This window comes from Heterodontus francisci, chromosome 1 (genome assembly GCF_036365525.1).
Source record: "Heterodontus francisci isolate sHetFra1 chromosome 1, sHetFra1.hap1, whole genome shotgun sequence".
Classification (NCBI taxonomy): Eukaryota; Metazoa; Chordata; class Chondrichthyes; order Heterodontiformes; family Heterodontidae; genus Heterodontus; species Heterodontus francisci.
The window spans coordinates 137614799-137629998 of NC_090371.1; the positions used below are offsets into that span (position 1 = coordinate 137614799).

Below are 15200 nucleotides of genomic sequence, written 5' to 3' on the forward strand. Positions count from 1 at the left end.
GAGCTAGCTATGAATTTCCAAGATTCCTTAGATTTGAGTGGTCCCATCAAATTGGAAGTTGGCAAATCTTTCACCGCTTTTCAAGAAAAGAGGGAGAGAGAAAAAGGAGACTACAGGCCAGTTCTGCAGTTCTGATGAAAGATCACTGACCTGAAACATTAACTCTGCTTCTCTCTCCACAGATGCTGCCATACCTACTGAGTATTTCCAGCATTTCTTGTTTTTATTTCAGATTTCCAGCATCTGCAGTATTTTGCTTTTATTATAACTACAGGCCAGTTAGCCTAACATCAATCATTGGCAAAATGCTGGAATCTGTTATTAAGGAAGTCTTGCACTTATAAAAACACAGTATGAATCGAACAAGTCAGCATGGTTTTACGAAAGGGAAATCCGGTTTGAAAAATGTATTAGTTTTTTGAGGATGTAACTAGTAGGGTAGATAAAGGGGAACGAGTAGATGTTGTATACCTGGATTTCCAAAAGGCCCTTCCCTCATCAATCAACTTTGTCACTTCCTCAAAGAATTCTATTAAGTTGGTAAGACATGACCTTCCCACCTTAATGCCTTTTAGAATACCCAACAGTTCCTCCCTCCTTATGCCGACTTGACCTATATTATTCAAACATCTGTCCCTAACCTCAACATCTGTCATGTCCCTCTCCTCGGTGAATACCGATGCAAAGTAATCGTTTAGAATCTCACCCATTTTCTCTGACTCCACGCATAACTTTCCTCCTTTGTCCTTGAGTGGGCCAATCCTTTCTCTAGTTACCCTCTTGCTCCTTATATATGAATAAAAGGCTTTGGGATTTTCCTTAACCCTCCCTCCTGCACCATCTCTCAAGCCATGCATTCATCCTGACTATTCTTTCATTTCTACTCGGACTAGGAAAATGCTAGAGTCCATTATTAAGGAAGAAATAGCAGGAGATTTAGAAAAGCTTAACGCAATCAAACAGAGTCAACATGGTTTTGTGAAAGGGAAATCATGTTTGACAAATTTGCTAGAGCTCTTTGAAGATATAACAAGCAGAGTTGATAAAGGGGAACTGGTGGATGTAGTGTATTGAGGTTTCCAGAAGGCATTCGATAAGGTGCCACATAAAAGATTATTGCACAAGATATGAGCTCATGGTATTGGGGGTAATGTATTAGCATGGATTGAGGATTGGTTAACTCACAGAAGACAGAGAGTCGGGATTAATGGGTCTTTTTCAGGTTTGAAAGGCGTAACTAGTGGAGTGCCACAAGGATCAGTCCTAGAGCCTCAATTATTTACTGTCTGTATTAATGACTTGGAGAAGGGAGCAGAGTGTAATAGAACATAGAACATTACAGCGCAGTACAGGCCCTTCAGCCCTCGATGTTGCGCCGACCTGTGAAACCATCTGACCTACACTATTCCATTTTCATCCATATGTCTATCCAATGACCACTTAAATGCCCTTAAAGTTGGCGAGTCTACTACTGTTGCAGGCAGGGCGTTCCACGCCCCTACTACTCTCTGTGTAAAGAAACTACCTCTGACATCTGTCCTATATCTATCACCCCTCAACTTAAAGCTATGTCCCCTCGTGTTTGCCATCACCATCCGAGGAAAAAGGCTCTCACTATCCACCCTGTCCAACCCTCTGATTATCTTATATGTCTCTATTAAGTCACCTCTTCCCCTCCTTCTCTCTAACGAAAACAACCTCAAGTCCCTCAGCCTTTCCTCGTAAGACCTTCCCTCCATACCAGGCAACATCCTAGTAAATCTCCTCTGCACCTTTTCCAAAGCTTCCACATCCTTCCTATAATGCGGTGACCAGAACTGCACGCAATGCTCCAGGTGCGGCCGCACCAGAGTTCTGTACAGCTGCAGCATGACCTCGTGGCTCCTAAACTCGATCCCCCTACTAATAAAAGCTAACACACCATATGCCTTCTTAACAGCTCTATTAACCTGGGTGGCAACTTTCAGGGATTTATGTACCTGGACACCAAGATCTCTCTGCTCATCTACACTACCAAGAATCTTCCCATTAGCCCAGTATTCTGCAATCCTGTTACTCCTTCCGAAGTGAATCACCTCACACTTTTCCGCATTAAACTCCATTTGCCATCTCTCAGCCCAGCTCTGCAGCCTATCTATGTCCCTCTGTAACCTACAACATCCTTCGGCACTATCCACAACTCCACCGACCTTCGTGTCATCCGCAAATTTACTAACCCACCCTTCTACACCCTCATCCAGGTCATTTATAAAAATGACAAACAGCAGTGGCCCCAAAACAGATCCTTGCGGTACACCACTAGTAACTAAACTCCAGGATGAACATTTACCATCAACCACCACCCTCTGTCTTCTTTCAGCTAGCCAATTTCTGATCCAAAGCACTAATTCACCTTCAATCCCATACTTCTGTATTTTCTGCAATAGCCTACCGTGGGGAACTTTATCAAACGCCTTACTGAAATCCATATAGACCACATCCACGGCTTTACCCTCATCCACCTGTTTGGTCACCTTGTCAAAAAACTCAATAAGGTTTGTGAGGCACGACCTACCCTTCACAAAACCGTGCTGACTATCTCTAATGAACTTATTCTTTTCAAGATGATTATAAATCCTGTCTCTTATAACCTTTTCCAACATTTTACCCACAACCGAAGTAAGGCTCACAGGTCTATAATTACCAGGGCTGTCTCTACTCCCCTTCTTGAACAAGGGGACAACATTTGCTATCCTCCAGTCTTCCGGCACTATTCCTGTCAACAATGACGACATAAAGATCAAGGACAAAGGTTCTGCAATCTCCTCCCTGGCTTCCCAGAGAATCCTAGGATAAATCCCATCTGGCCCAGGGGACTTATCTATTTTCACACTTTCCAAAATTGCTAACACCTCCTCCTTGTGAACCTCAATCCCATCTAGCCTAGTAGTCTGTATCTCAGTATTCTCCTCGACAACATTTTCTTTCTCCACTGTAAATACTGACGGTATTGGTGGGGATGAGGCTACTGAAAACAAAATAAGAGGTGTTTAGCAATCAATGACACTTGAAGGACCAGAAGAGAATTAGAGAGCAAGTTGATGAGCGCTTAATCCAGGGCCGATGGTCAGGGGAGTGGAAATGGCAGCACACAGGGAGACATGGATGACCATGGGAAATCAGAAAATGGTCAGAAACAGCTTCATTAGTGATCAAAATTTCAGAGATGAGGGAGCTGCGTGGAAAGTTGTGGAGATGGAGAAGCTGATATAAAGGTTATGGAAATTAAGAAGATTGAAGTGACTGAGGATAGCAATTTCATGTGGAAGTAGGAGGTCCAGGGTCTCCATTAGTTGGAGGGTATAGAGCTTCAGCAGAAATGGCTTGTATCCCTGCAACTCAACTGTCAACTTGTGTTCAGAGATGTTGATCTCAAAAGAAACTTCATTGGTGATTGAACCTATAATTCTTTTCCCCTCATTTCTTACACCAGAAACCAGTATCCTCCTAAAGGGACCTGATTGTGGTCCGAATCACATAAAGCTTTAGGCAGTCTGGTTATATCCATTTTGTTATGAAAACTGCATTTGCGACATCTAATGGACTAATGATAGATCTGTAAAGCAAGATTTCAGATCTGCTCTGATTTAATACCATGCAGATGTAGCACTATTACTACTGAATCTACTTAACACCATGCCTGAGTGCAGAATAGCACATTGATCTAGCTTTAGCGGGACATGGTCCAACTGCACAACTGAATTACAAAAGTAAAATACTGTGGGGATGCTGGAAATCTGAAACCATAACAGAAGATGCTGGAAATACTCAACAGGTCAGGCAGTATTTGTGGAGAGAAAAACAGAGTTAATGTTTCAAGTCTGTGTGACCTTTCATCGGAACACGAGTTGAAATCAAAAGTGCATATCAGCTTAAATAACTATTTATTTCCTCTGGGAAATTCTTGGTTAAGCACAACTCAAAATAAATTGGTTTGCCTAATGATTAATCATTGAACCCATAGTGGCTCCCTCTTCCAACAACTGGAGTATAATAGCAGAGTGGTCATGCTACTGGATTAGTAATTCAGAGGCCTGGAATAATGATCCAGAGGGATGAGTTCAAATCTCAACATGGTGGCTGGGGAATTTAAATTCAGTTAATTAAATAAATCTGGAATAAAAAGCTAATATCAGTAATGGTGACAATAAAACTACCGGATTGTTGTAAAAAGTCGTCTGGTTCATTAGTGTCTTTAGGGAAGAAAATCTGCCATCCTTACCTGGTCTGTGATTCCAGACACACAACAATGCAATCTTAAATGCCTTCTGAAATGACCTTGCAATCAGGATATGTATTAAATGCTGGCCTTGCCAGTGATGCCCACATCCCATGAGGGGGCATTCCCTCAAAGTTGATAAGCCCTGTATTCACTATGAAATGATTGTCTTTATCTGATGGTTGAGAATAATTAGCATGTTCACTGTGGTGACATGAGCATGGTGACATTCAGTTCAAATTGAAAGCTTATGTACAGGGGAGGGGGTGGGGGAAAAGGAGATAAACTGCATGACTAAAAAGCATAATGAATTTCAGAAAAGGATATAATGGGCCAGGGTACCTCCTCCCCCCGGTCCCAGTCCCCTTCACGGGATGACTAGGAACTGATTAGGATCAAAGGAACAAGAGTAGGCCATTTAGTCCCTCGAGCCTGTTCTGCCATTCAGTGAGATCATAGCTGATCTTTGACCTAACTCCTTTTACTCTAATTTGTGTATGTAGGTTGAAAAACTTTTAAAGAATATAGGGATCAGCATATCTAGGATAGCCATTTTCTATTGCAGGTGTTTGTGTGCGCGCGCGTGCACGTGAGAAAGAGAATAGATTTAAGCTATGACACAGTTTCAAATCTTGATTTTGCCCCGCAGAGCATTGAATGAAATGTGGAAGTGCCAAAACATGTTACGGAGTCATGTCCGGGAGTTATTAGACCTGCACAAACAGCCTGCTGTAAGTTTTTCTAATATAATATTCAATGAGCATATCATCTTGATTGATCGAAACCTATATAAAAGCAGTTTTGAAATGTTCCCCATTGTCTTGTGATTTTTTTTTTTGAAGTACAGTATAGATCAAATTTTTAATTGAACTCTTCACTCCCTCATGCTGCCCCTGAATCCGAAAGTTGTGAGTTCAAACCCCACTCCTGATTTGATCACATAATCTAGATTGATACTGCGGGTCAGAACTGAGGGAATGCTGCACAGTCAGAGGTGTTGTATTTTGAATGAAATGTTAGAGAGATCCTGCCTGCCCACTCAGGTGGATATAAAGATGACATGGCAGTATTCAAAAAGAGCAGGGGAGTTCTTCCAGTATCCTGTCCAACATTTAACTCACAACCAAATTGCTGGAACAGATTATCTGGCCTTTTATGTCATTGCCGTTTGTGGGGCCTTGCTATGTATAAATTGGCTGCCGCATGCTTGCCTACTTCATAATCGTGACTACACTGCAAAAGTACATTAACCATGAAGCATTTTGTGCCATCCTGTGGTGGAAAGCACGCGATAAATGCAAGACCTTTTTGTTTTTATCGTTCGTAATTGGTGATTATGTCAATAATGTTGATTCATTGAAATAATTTATTCTGAAACCCCTCTCATTTCAAGGTACATTTCTGACTTTGATGTTTTTGATTCCTGGCTATTGGAATGATGACTAAGCTAGAGGAACTCCTATCCCCTAAGTGACTAGCTTTGTACATTTACTGCACTTAATAATTTTGAAAAGGCTAATACTGCAATATGCCGCTGAAGTAACAGAAATAACTTCACCTGGAAAGGTCTGCACAGTGTCTGCTATTCTTTTTAACAGGAGGAAGACTTTGTTTCTCTAACTTTAAACATTTGTTTTGTTCCAGTCAGAAGCTAACAATACTGCAATGTTTGCCAAACTAATGGCAATAGCAAGTAAGTATGTGGTTTTTCTTTTTATAGTTTTTTGGGATCAAAGTGTAGCATTTGATATTGATTCTGAAAGATTTTTCATGCTGCTTATTGAAAGTTTGTTTTCATTTGATTCTATACCATTTAGTTATGTGAGTTACATATTTGCATTAAAGTTGCTAGGCTATTTTGTTCTCATTTCATAGATAAATCCTGGATAGAATATGTGAATAATTTTGTTCTCAACACTTTTGCAATCTGATGCGTCCCTGCTTCTCAAAATATTGTCATAGTGGCTTTACCTTTTCACTTCTGTTTCTCCCAATTTAAACAACGCAAATAAAAACGAAAGTTTGAAATTATGATTTCTCAGCACTATTCAGTTTTTGACCAATTTATCAATACCACAGAATGGAACTATATATTCCATTATTTTGAATAATGATCATTTGATTGCACAACCTACATAATTGAATCTAAAATTATAATTATATTCAGTACTGATCATGTGCACAGTTAAGGTGCAGTTACTCGTGTTGCCTGCACTGCAACTGATTGTACACTTCTTTGAAAAGTCTTAATTTTTCTTCAAACATGTTGCCCAAGCTTTCTGATCCAACTCGGTGGCAGGGTGCATGCTTTGCATGCGTGAGGTTCTGGGTTTAATACCCAGCATTTCCAAACCATACTTTATCTTCATGATTGCAGTTTAATACCTTTTCATTTGCATCATCTACAAATACTTAATATTTGTGGTGTTTTTGTATTGAACTATTAGAATTAATCGAGCACAGAAAGCGGAAGTGTTCCTGAAATAAAAGTGATTACAAGGAAGTAGCAATTCCAACAAATATTGTAGGAACATCATTAATACAATTTAGAAAAACTCATACACAGTATGTTTAACTGTTTGATTAAAAGCAAGCTGCTTAAGGCCATATATAAAGTCAGTTCTCCAAATCCTAGGTGATCTTGGTTCAACAGTCAGCAGTTAACTAGATTAAATAGCTCCATCATTAAGCTTATAGAATCTGAGAATTTTGCAACACAGTGAGGCCATTCAGTTGTACCAGAGCTCTTCATTGTCTCATTTCTGTACCTTTGCTGCAGGCCTTTTCTATTTAAACTATTTGTCCACTTTCCTTTTAAAAACTATTATTGATTCTGCTTCCTTCACAGTTTCTGATAGGGCCTAATAACCATTAGCACAAAAATGAAGTTCTCCTAACCTCTCCCTTTGTTCTTTAGATGATGGTCTTAAGATTAAGGCCTCCAGGTACCATCTGAGTGACCAGTGGACATAGTTTCTCTCTGTTTTGTTCATAAACATTTTGAAAACTTCAATCAAGTGTTCTCTGTTCTAGCCAAAAAATATCTCATCTACTTTATTGTTCCTGAGAGTTTAACTGGAATCAAGGGGGAAAAAAAGGAACATTTCATTTTGAACTTATTTGGCCTTGCATTTCTTCAGTTATGTGACAATAAAGCTGAACTTTTCTAAACTTATAACCTACCGAACTAGAAATAAGATTTAAGCATAATTACATCACTGCTAAGGAAGATTTTTGATCCTGTGCATAATTAATGACAATTTCTTATCTTTTAAATGTAGAGGGTGAATTTTTTGTTCCATTTCTTTCCTTTCCATTCATCGCTTTTCCACCTTTTCCTACCTTCCTTTCCCACTTCCCAACCAAAAAGTGCCATGTTTCTTGCAGAGCATGATCCAAAGATGCAGACTTGACGACCTCTGCAGGTATTGCTTTGTAATCTAACAATGGGCACATTTTTGGGAAGGTGATCAAGTTAGATAATTTTTTCTCCTGCCAAGGTAGAATACTTCTTTCCTGTGAGGTGCTCTGCCAGGCTGACAACAGCAAACATGAATGAATATAAATAGGATTGAATCTTCATTTGTTATATTCCACATACCATGGGTAAGGTAAGTTATGCTTTCTGCAAAATTTGAGGAGTATTTTAGTGTGACCTTACATGACTGTATACTATTCTGTTTGTCACACTGTTAGCATTAGTTGTCATTACCAGTTTTTCACATGTAAAAAGAATGCACCAAAAAACATCAAAAGAGACAGAAGAATAAAGAATCCAAGCTAGCATTATGGCCAATGTATTGTGCTATGGAACAGTAGGATATGCACACAACTGTACGTGCAATCCTGTTCTCTGTTTGCAGCTCTTTCTGGTGGTTTGGTTAGGTTCTTTCTCAAAGGGAAGCAATGGAAAATTTCATAATGAGTTAGGTCTGATTGCTTTTGCCACATTCTTAGCTGCTTGCTGCAGAGCAGCAAAGGCAAGAGCAGGTGCCTGCTATCTTGGAAGGGGAGCAGTACCTTTTGTGTGAGCACGCTTCAAGAATAGATCGGAGGCAAGACTTCTCTACTAGACCTCTTAGTTTCACATGGAAGTAAATCTAACATGAAGTAGTAGGGCAGATGGCCTTTAGCCTAATGCCTTGATATAATGTGCATCTGTCACAGTTGACTGCCTGAATATTCAATTGTCAACATGGTTAAAATAGCTGGTCTGTTCCATAGTTCCTGGAGTTTTTTTTTACATAATCACTGGTAAACTCCTCCCAACCCTTTAGTATCAAGAAAGCAGAAATATGGACTTACTTTCTGAGCAGCTTGCTATGTTTGCCAGAAGTAATTAAGTTGAAGGACAGATTTTTAACAAGTCCAATGCCATTTTCAGCTATGGATCAAGAAATTTCCATGTCCTCAATCGAATTCCCTGAATAAGGACCCATGCAAATTGCTTGCTATAAAACTCAGTTTGCAGTTCTTAAGTATATCACAGCTGGACAATTTTGTCATGTTATGAAACATCCAAGGTGCCACACTGTTTGTTAACCACCTGTGAAGCCTTATAGTCACAAGACCAGTGACGTTACCTTGACTGTCAGAATAGATACCAGATCTTGCCAATATACTTGTCATGCAAATTTGTTAATTTACCATCTGGGTGACAAAAACAACTGAGTAGACAAAATCAGTGAATTTCTCAGCAAAGCCTATAATCTGTAACTGTGATCCTTGGTCTGCATAAAATGCAAAAGGCTAGCATGAATATAATTTTTACAGCAAGAGGATCCTGGGAACTACCATTCTGAGTATATTTAAAAGAAAATGTTCAAGGCCTAGGCATTCACTACAGTACGAATCTATCTACCTCTGCTTCTCCACATAATCAATCCCATGCCTCAAGCTTTAGCTTTGGTAACTGTTAAGGTCAAGTGAGGAGGGGTCGAAGGGCTTTCCTCTTGTTCCTCTCCTTGTTTGACCACAACAGGTTTAATTCTTAAAGTGAATGTATTGGCCAATTCAGTACATGTTTGATTGGTTCTTGTTATGATCATAGCAAGTAAGTAATCGGGCAGGTCTTTTTGAGTTTATCCAAGAAAGAGGTTAACTTGATTGTACCTAAACTGAACTAATAAAAATAATAAACTGCGCACCAACTTTCACGCATACTCACACGCTAGAGGTTTACACACATGCAAATAGATTACAGAGTGGGGAAAGATAGATTGGTTGAGTTAGAGTCCATTGAAAAAAGGGGTATACAGTCTGTGGGGTTCGGTGATTCGGCTGGCTTCTTGCTGATTTCGCTGGTCCTGAGACTTTTAGTTTGAAGAGGTAGATAACTGGTTCGGTGGGTCTCTTGGAGACAGCGATGTGGATGATTTCCTCCAACGGGGTTTCTGATTGTAGCCAGAGGATGCAAAGGTGGTCAGTCAACAGGCAGGATTTGAAGCTTGTAAGTTGAAATGGAGAGAGAGAAAGACCCCCACTTGGGTCTGCACATGTCAGAGTCCAGATGCTTCTCCTTGCTGCTGCAGAGAAACACCAACTTAAAACCACAGATGGGGAGGGGCTTGTCATATGACAGTCACTCACTGAGTCAAACAAGGTAGCAGTGTTTCTCTTCTTGCTAAAAGGAACAGGCAGTTCCCTTAAACTTCCTGGGTCTTGGTCCCTGCTGGGATGAGCAGCCATTTCGTTTCCACCTCGCAGGCCTTGCAATATAGGATACAGTTGCAAATTAGGTGGCCATCCTAGGCTGCCAGCAAAATCATCATTCATCTGTTCTCTCTGAAATTTCTTCAAACAATATAAATGCAGATCTCCAGTCAGTGGATTAAAGAAAATTATCATTCAACAAAGCAAGTTGCCGTGACATAACCGTGTGCAAGACGATCACATTGAATTTTTAATTTACAACACAGCAACTTATGTTTATATAGCGCCTTTAAGCTAATAAAAGTCCCATGCACTTTACAGGAGCAGTATAGAACAAAGTATGACACCAAGCCTTAAAAGGAGATATTGGGTAAGATGACCAAAAGCTTAGTCAAAGACTTGGGTATTAAGGAGTGTCTTAAAGGAGAAAAGCGTGGAGCGGCAGAGAGGTATAGGGAGGGTATTCCAGAGCTTGGGACCTAGGCAATTGAAGGTGTGGCCGCCAGTGGTCGAGTAATTAAATCAGAGGAATTAAAGGAGCGCAGATATTTTGAAAGGTTGTGGAGCTGGAAGAGATTATAAAGACAGGGAGGGGTGAGGCCATAGAGGGATTTGAAAATAAGGGTGAGAATTTTAAAATCAACATGTTGTTTGACCAAGAGCCAATGTAGGTCAGCAAGTACAGGGTTGGTAGGGGAACAGGATTTGGTGCGAACAGAGTTTTGGATGACCTCAAATATACAGAGAGTAGAATGTGGGAGACCAGCCAGGAATGCATTGGAATAGTCAAGTCTAGAAGTAACCAAGGTATGAATGAGGGTTTCAGCAGCAGATGAGCTGAGACCGGGCAAATTCGGGTGATGTTACGGCGGTGGAAATAAGCAGTCTTCGTGATGGCACGAATTTGATGTCAGAAGCTCATCTCGGGGTCAAATGTGACACCATGGTTGCGAGCACACTGGGTTAATCTCAGACTGTTGCCATGAAGAGGGATGGAGTCAGTAGCTAAGAACGGAGTTTGGAGCGGGAACCGAAAACTGGCTTCAGTCTTCCCAACATTTAATTCGAGGAAATTTCTGCTCATCCAATACTGGATGTCAGATTTAGTGAAATGAAACCAAATTTCTTGCAGGATAAATTGAATAGGGAATGGGCCCTCCATTTTTACAAGCTACATCTCCTTAGAAGATTTTTACATGGTTGAGAAAAAACAGTGCAGTTCTTTCCCAGTTTTTAAACCTGAGTGATTGCTCTAGTCACTTCTTCACCTGTCACAAAAACACATTTGTGCATGGTGGGAACTGTTTTTTGGGTCCTGTACCCTTTGGAAGCTAGCTGCTCATCATAGAAATGATATTTTGTTTCACAGAACCATCAAATGTGTCAGTAAGCGCTTGTAATGCTCACCATTTGAAAATATTATGTGTTGTACTTCAAATTGGCTTTGGCACCCCCCCAGCAAAAATATAGCTGATGGCCATCTATCAATACGACAGGAAGGTGCAAGCCTGTCATTTAAATGGCTGCCTTTTCTGGGGATCATGCTCACAGTTGGTCTGAGAGAATGTAGGGCTTCCCTGAGATGACTGTCTTATAAACCTGGAAAAATACAAGCTCCAAGTCTTTGCTTTGGTAGCATTTCGATTGCAGGTCTCACTGCGCTGCCTTTTATCATGTGAGAGAGATTTCTAGATATTGGGTAATCTGGTGGTTAGTCCAGTGCAAATTGTCACACCACAATTATAGTTAGTGTCTGAAATCGCACAACAGCCAACTTTCAAGTTCCCAAGGTAACATTCCATAAGGTCCCTGGAGGTCAACTCAATTGTCATTAAATGTTGAGTGATGGGGGAATTCTGAATCCATGAAGGCGGCACTGAGGCTATGTTATTTGTCCACTGCTACATCTGACCCTATGATCTGATTGTCTGCCTTACTCCAGAACAACTGTGAAAGACATGTGGGTTTTGGATTTAAGAGGTATTTTCCTCCCTGTGAGATGACATTGGCTGCTCTGCCTGATTATTGCTTGGTCAGTGTGAAGAGCCTCTTCGGAGTTTTGGGTTCCGCCAGGGCCACTCAGCTCCTGACCTCATTACAGTCTTGGTTCAAACATGGACAAAAGAGCTGAACTCAAGAGGTGAGGTGAGAGTGACTGTCCTTAACATCAAGGCAACATTTGACTGAGTATAGCATCAAGGAGTCCTAACAAAACTAGAGTCAATGGGAATCGGGGGGGAGAACTCTCCACTGGGTGGACTCATACCTAGCCAAAGGAAGATGGTTCTGGTTGCTGGAGGTCAATCATCTCAGTCCCAGGACATCACTGCAGGAGTTCCTCAGGGTACTGTCCGAGGCCCAACCATCTTCAGCTGCTTCGTTGATAACCTTCCCTCCTTCATAAGGTCAGAAGTGGGGATGTTCACTGAGGATTGCACAATGTTCAGTTCCATTCGTGACTCCTCAGATATTAAAGGAAAATTCTAAGGCGTTTTATAAGTATATTAAGGTCAAGAGGATAACCAGGGAAAGAGTAGGGCCCATTAGGGACCAAAGTGGCAATCTGTGTGTGGAGCCGGAGGACATAGGTGAGGTTTTAAATGATTACTTTTCATCTGTGTTCACTATGAAGAAGGACGATGTAGGTGTAGAAATCAGGGAGGGGGATTGTGATATACTTGTACATATTAGCATTAAAAGGGAGGAAGTATTAGCTGTTTTAGCAGGCTTAAAAGTGGATAAATCCCCAGGCCCAGATGAGATGTATCCCAGGCTGTTATGTGAGGCAAGGGAGGAAATTGCAGGGGCTCTTGACACAAACTTTCAAATCCTCTCTGGCCACAGGAGAGCTACCAGAGGATTGGAGGACAGTGAATGTGGTATCATTAGTCAAGAAGGGTAGTAGGGATAAACCAGGTAATTACAGGCCAGTGAGTCTAACATCAGTGGTGGGGAAACCATTGGAAAAAATTCTGAGGGACAGGATTAATCTCCACTTGGAGAGGCAGCGAGATCGTGTCTAACTAACTTGATTGAATTTTCTGAGGCGGTGACTAGATGTGTAGATGAGGGTAAAGATGTGTTGATGTAGTCTACATGGACTTCTGTAAGGCTTTTGATAAGATCCCGCATGGGAGATTGGTTAAGAAGGTAAGAGCCCATGGGATCCAGGGCAATTTGGAAAATTGGATCCAAAATTGGCTTAGTGGCAGGAGGCAGAGGGTAACGGTCGAGGGTTGTATTTGCGAGTGGAAGTCTGTGACCGTTGGTGTACCACAGGGATCGATGCTGGGTCCCTTGCTGTTTGTAGTGTACATTAATGATTTAGACATGAATACAGGAGGTATGATCAGTAAGTTCGCAGATGACACGAAAATTGGTGGTGTTGTAAATAGTGATGAGGGAAAGCCTTAGATTACAGGACGATATAGATGGGCTGTTAAGATGGACGGAGCAGTGGCAAATGGAATTTGATCATGAGAAATGTGAGGTGATGCATTTTGAGAGGGCTAACAAGGCAAGGGAATATACAATGGATGGAAGGACCCTAGGAAGTACAGAGGGTCAGAGGGACCTTGGTGTACTTGTCCATAGATGACTGAAGGCAGCAGCACAGGTAGATAAGGTGGTTAGGAAGGCATATGGGATACTTGCCTTTATTAGCTGAGGCATAGAATATAAGAGCAGGGAAGTTATGATGGAGCTGTATAAAATGCTAGTGAGGCCACAGCTGGAATACTGTGTACAGTTCTGGGCACCACACTCTAGGAGGATGTGGTTGCACTGGAGAGGGTGCAGAGGAGTTTCACCAAGATGTTGCCTGGGCTGGAGCATTTCAGCTATGCAGAGAGACTGAAAAGAAAAGGCTAGGGTTGTTTTCCTTAGAGCAGAGAAGGCTGAGGGGGGATATGACTGAGGTATACAAAAATATGAAGGATATTGATAGGTTAGATAGGAAGAAACTTTTTCCCTTAGCGGAGAGGTCAGTAACCAGGGGGCAGAGATTTCAGGAAAGGGGCAGGAGTTTTAGGGGGCATTTGAGGAAGCATTTTTTTCACCCAGAGGGTGGTTGGAATCTGGAATGCACTGCCTGAGGAGGTGGTGGAGGCAGGACCCCTCACAACATTTAAGAAGTATTTACATGAGCACTTAAAATGCCATAGCATACAAGGCTAGAGGCCAAGTGCTGGAAAATGGGATTAGAATAGTTAGGTGCTTGGTGGCCAGCACACACACGATGCGCCGATGGGCCTGTTACTGTGCTGTATGATTCTATGAAGCAGTCCATGTCCATATGCAGCACGACCTGGACAACATTCAGGCTTGGGCTGTTAAGTAGCAAGTTACATTTATGCCACACAAGCGGCAGGCAATGACTATCTCCAACAAGAGAGAATCCAACCATCTCCCCATGACATTTAATGGCATTACCATTGCTGAATTCCCCACTATCAACATCCTGGGGGGGGTTACCATTGACTGAAACTGAACTGGAGCAGCCCCATAAATACTGTGGCTGGGAGTTCTGCAGCGAATAACCCACCTCCTGACTTCCCAAAACCTGTCGTCCATCTACAAGGCACAAGTCAATAATGTGATGGAATACTCTCCACTTGCCTGGATGGGTGCAGCTCCAACAACACTCAAGAATCTCAACACCATCCAGGACAAAGCAGCCCACTATTTCCCACCGCATTTACCACCTTCGACATTCACTTCCTCCACATCCGACGCACAGTACAGCAGTGTGTACCATCTACAAGATTCACTGCAGCAAATCACCAAAGCTCCTTCGACAGCACCTTCCAAACCCACGACCTCTATCACCTGGAAGGACAAGGCAGCAGGTACAGGGGAACACCACCACCTACAAGTTCTCCTCCAAGCCACACACCATCCTGACTTGGAACTATATCACTGTTCCTTCACTGTTGCCGGGTCAAAATCCTGGAACTATCTTCCTAACAGCACAGTGGGTGTGTATACCGCACATGGACTCCAGCAGTTCAAGAAGGCAGCTCACCACCACCTTCTCAAGGGCAATCAAGGATGGGCAATAAATACTGGCCAAGCCAGCAACGCCCCCATCCCATGAAAGAATAAAAAGGAACTGCCCTATGAGATGTAGTTTTGGGTATACCTGTTACCAAGTGACTGACTGTGTGCTGTAAGTAGAAAGCCCACTGGCATGAGTCATTCCAATGAAAAATTTGCTTCCATTTGTGAAGCTTCAAAAGAGTGTTTTGGTTGATAGTTTGGCTCCGTACTTACGGGACCATTTTTTATTCTT

General features: G+C 41.8%; 1 protein-coding gene across 4 annotated transcripts in view; it reads left to right on the forward strand.

The window, feature by feature from the left end:
* Positions 1 to 15200, forward strand: part of pds5a (PDS5 cohesin associated factor A) — a 312001-nt gene that overhangs the window by 205580 nt on the left and 91221 nt on the right. For all 4 annotated transcript variants that reach the window (XM_068036537.1, XM_068036525.1, XM_068036541.1 and 1 more), the window contains exons 14-15: positions 4908 to 4989; positions 5903 to 5951. In XM_068036537.1, coding sequence (XP_067892638.1) covers positions 4908 to 4989; positions 5903 to 5951 — 131 coding nt within the window. The remainder of the gene's footprint in view (positions 1 to 4907; positions 4990 to 5902; positions 5952 to 15200) is intronic.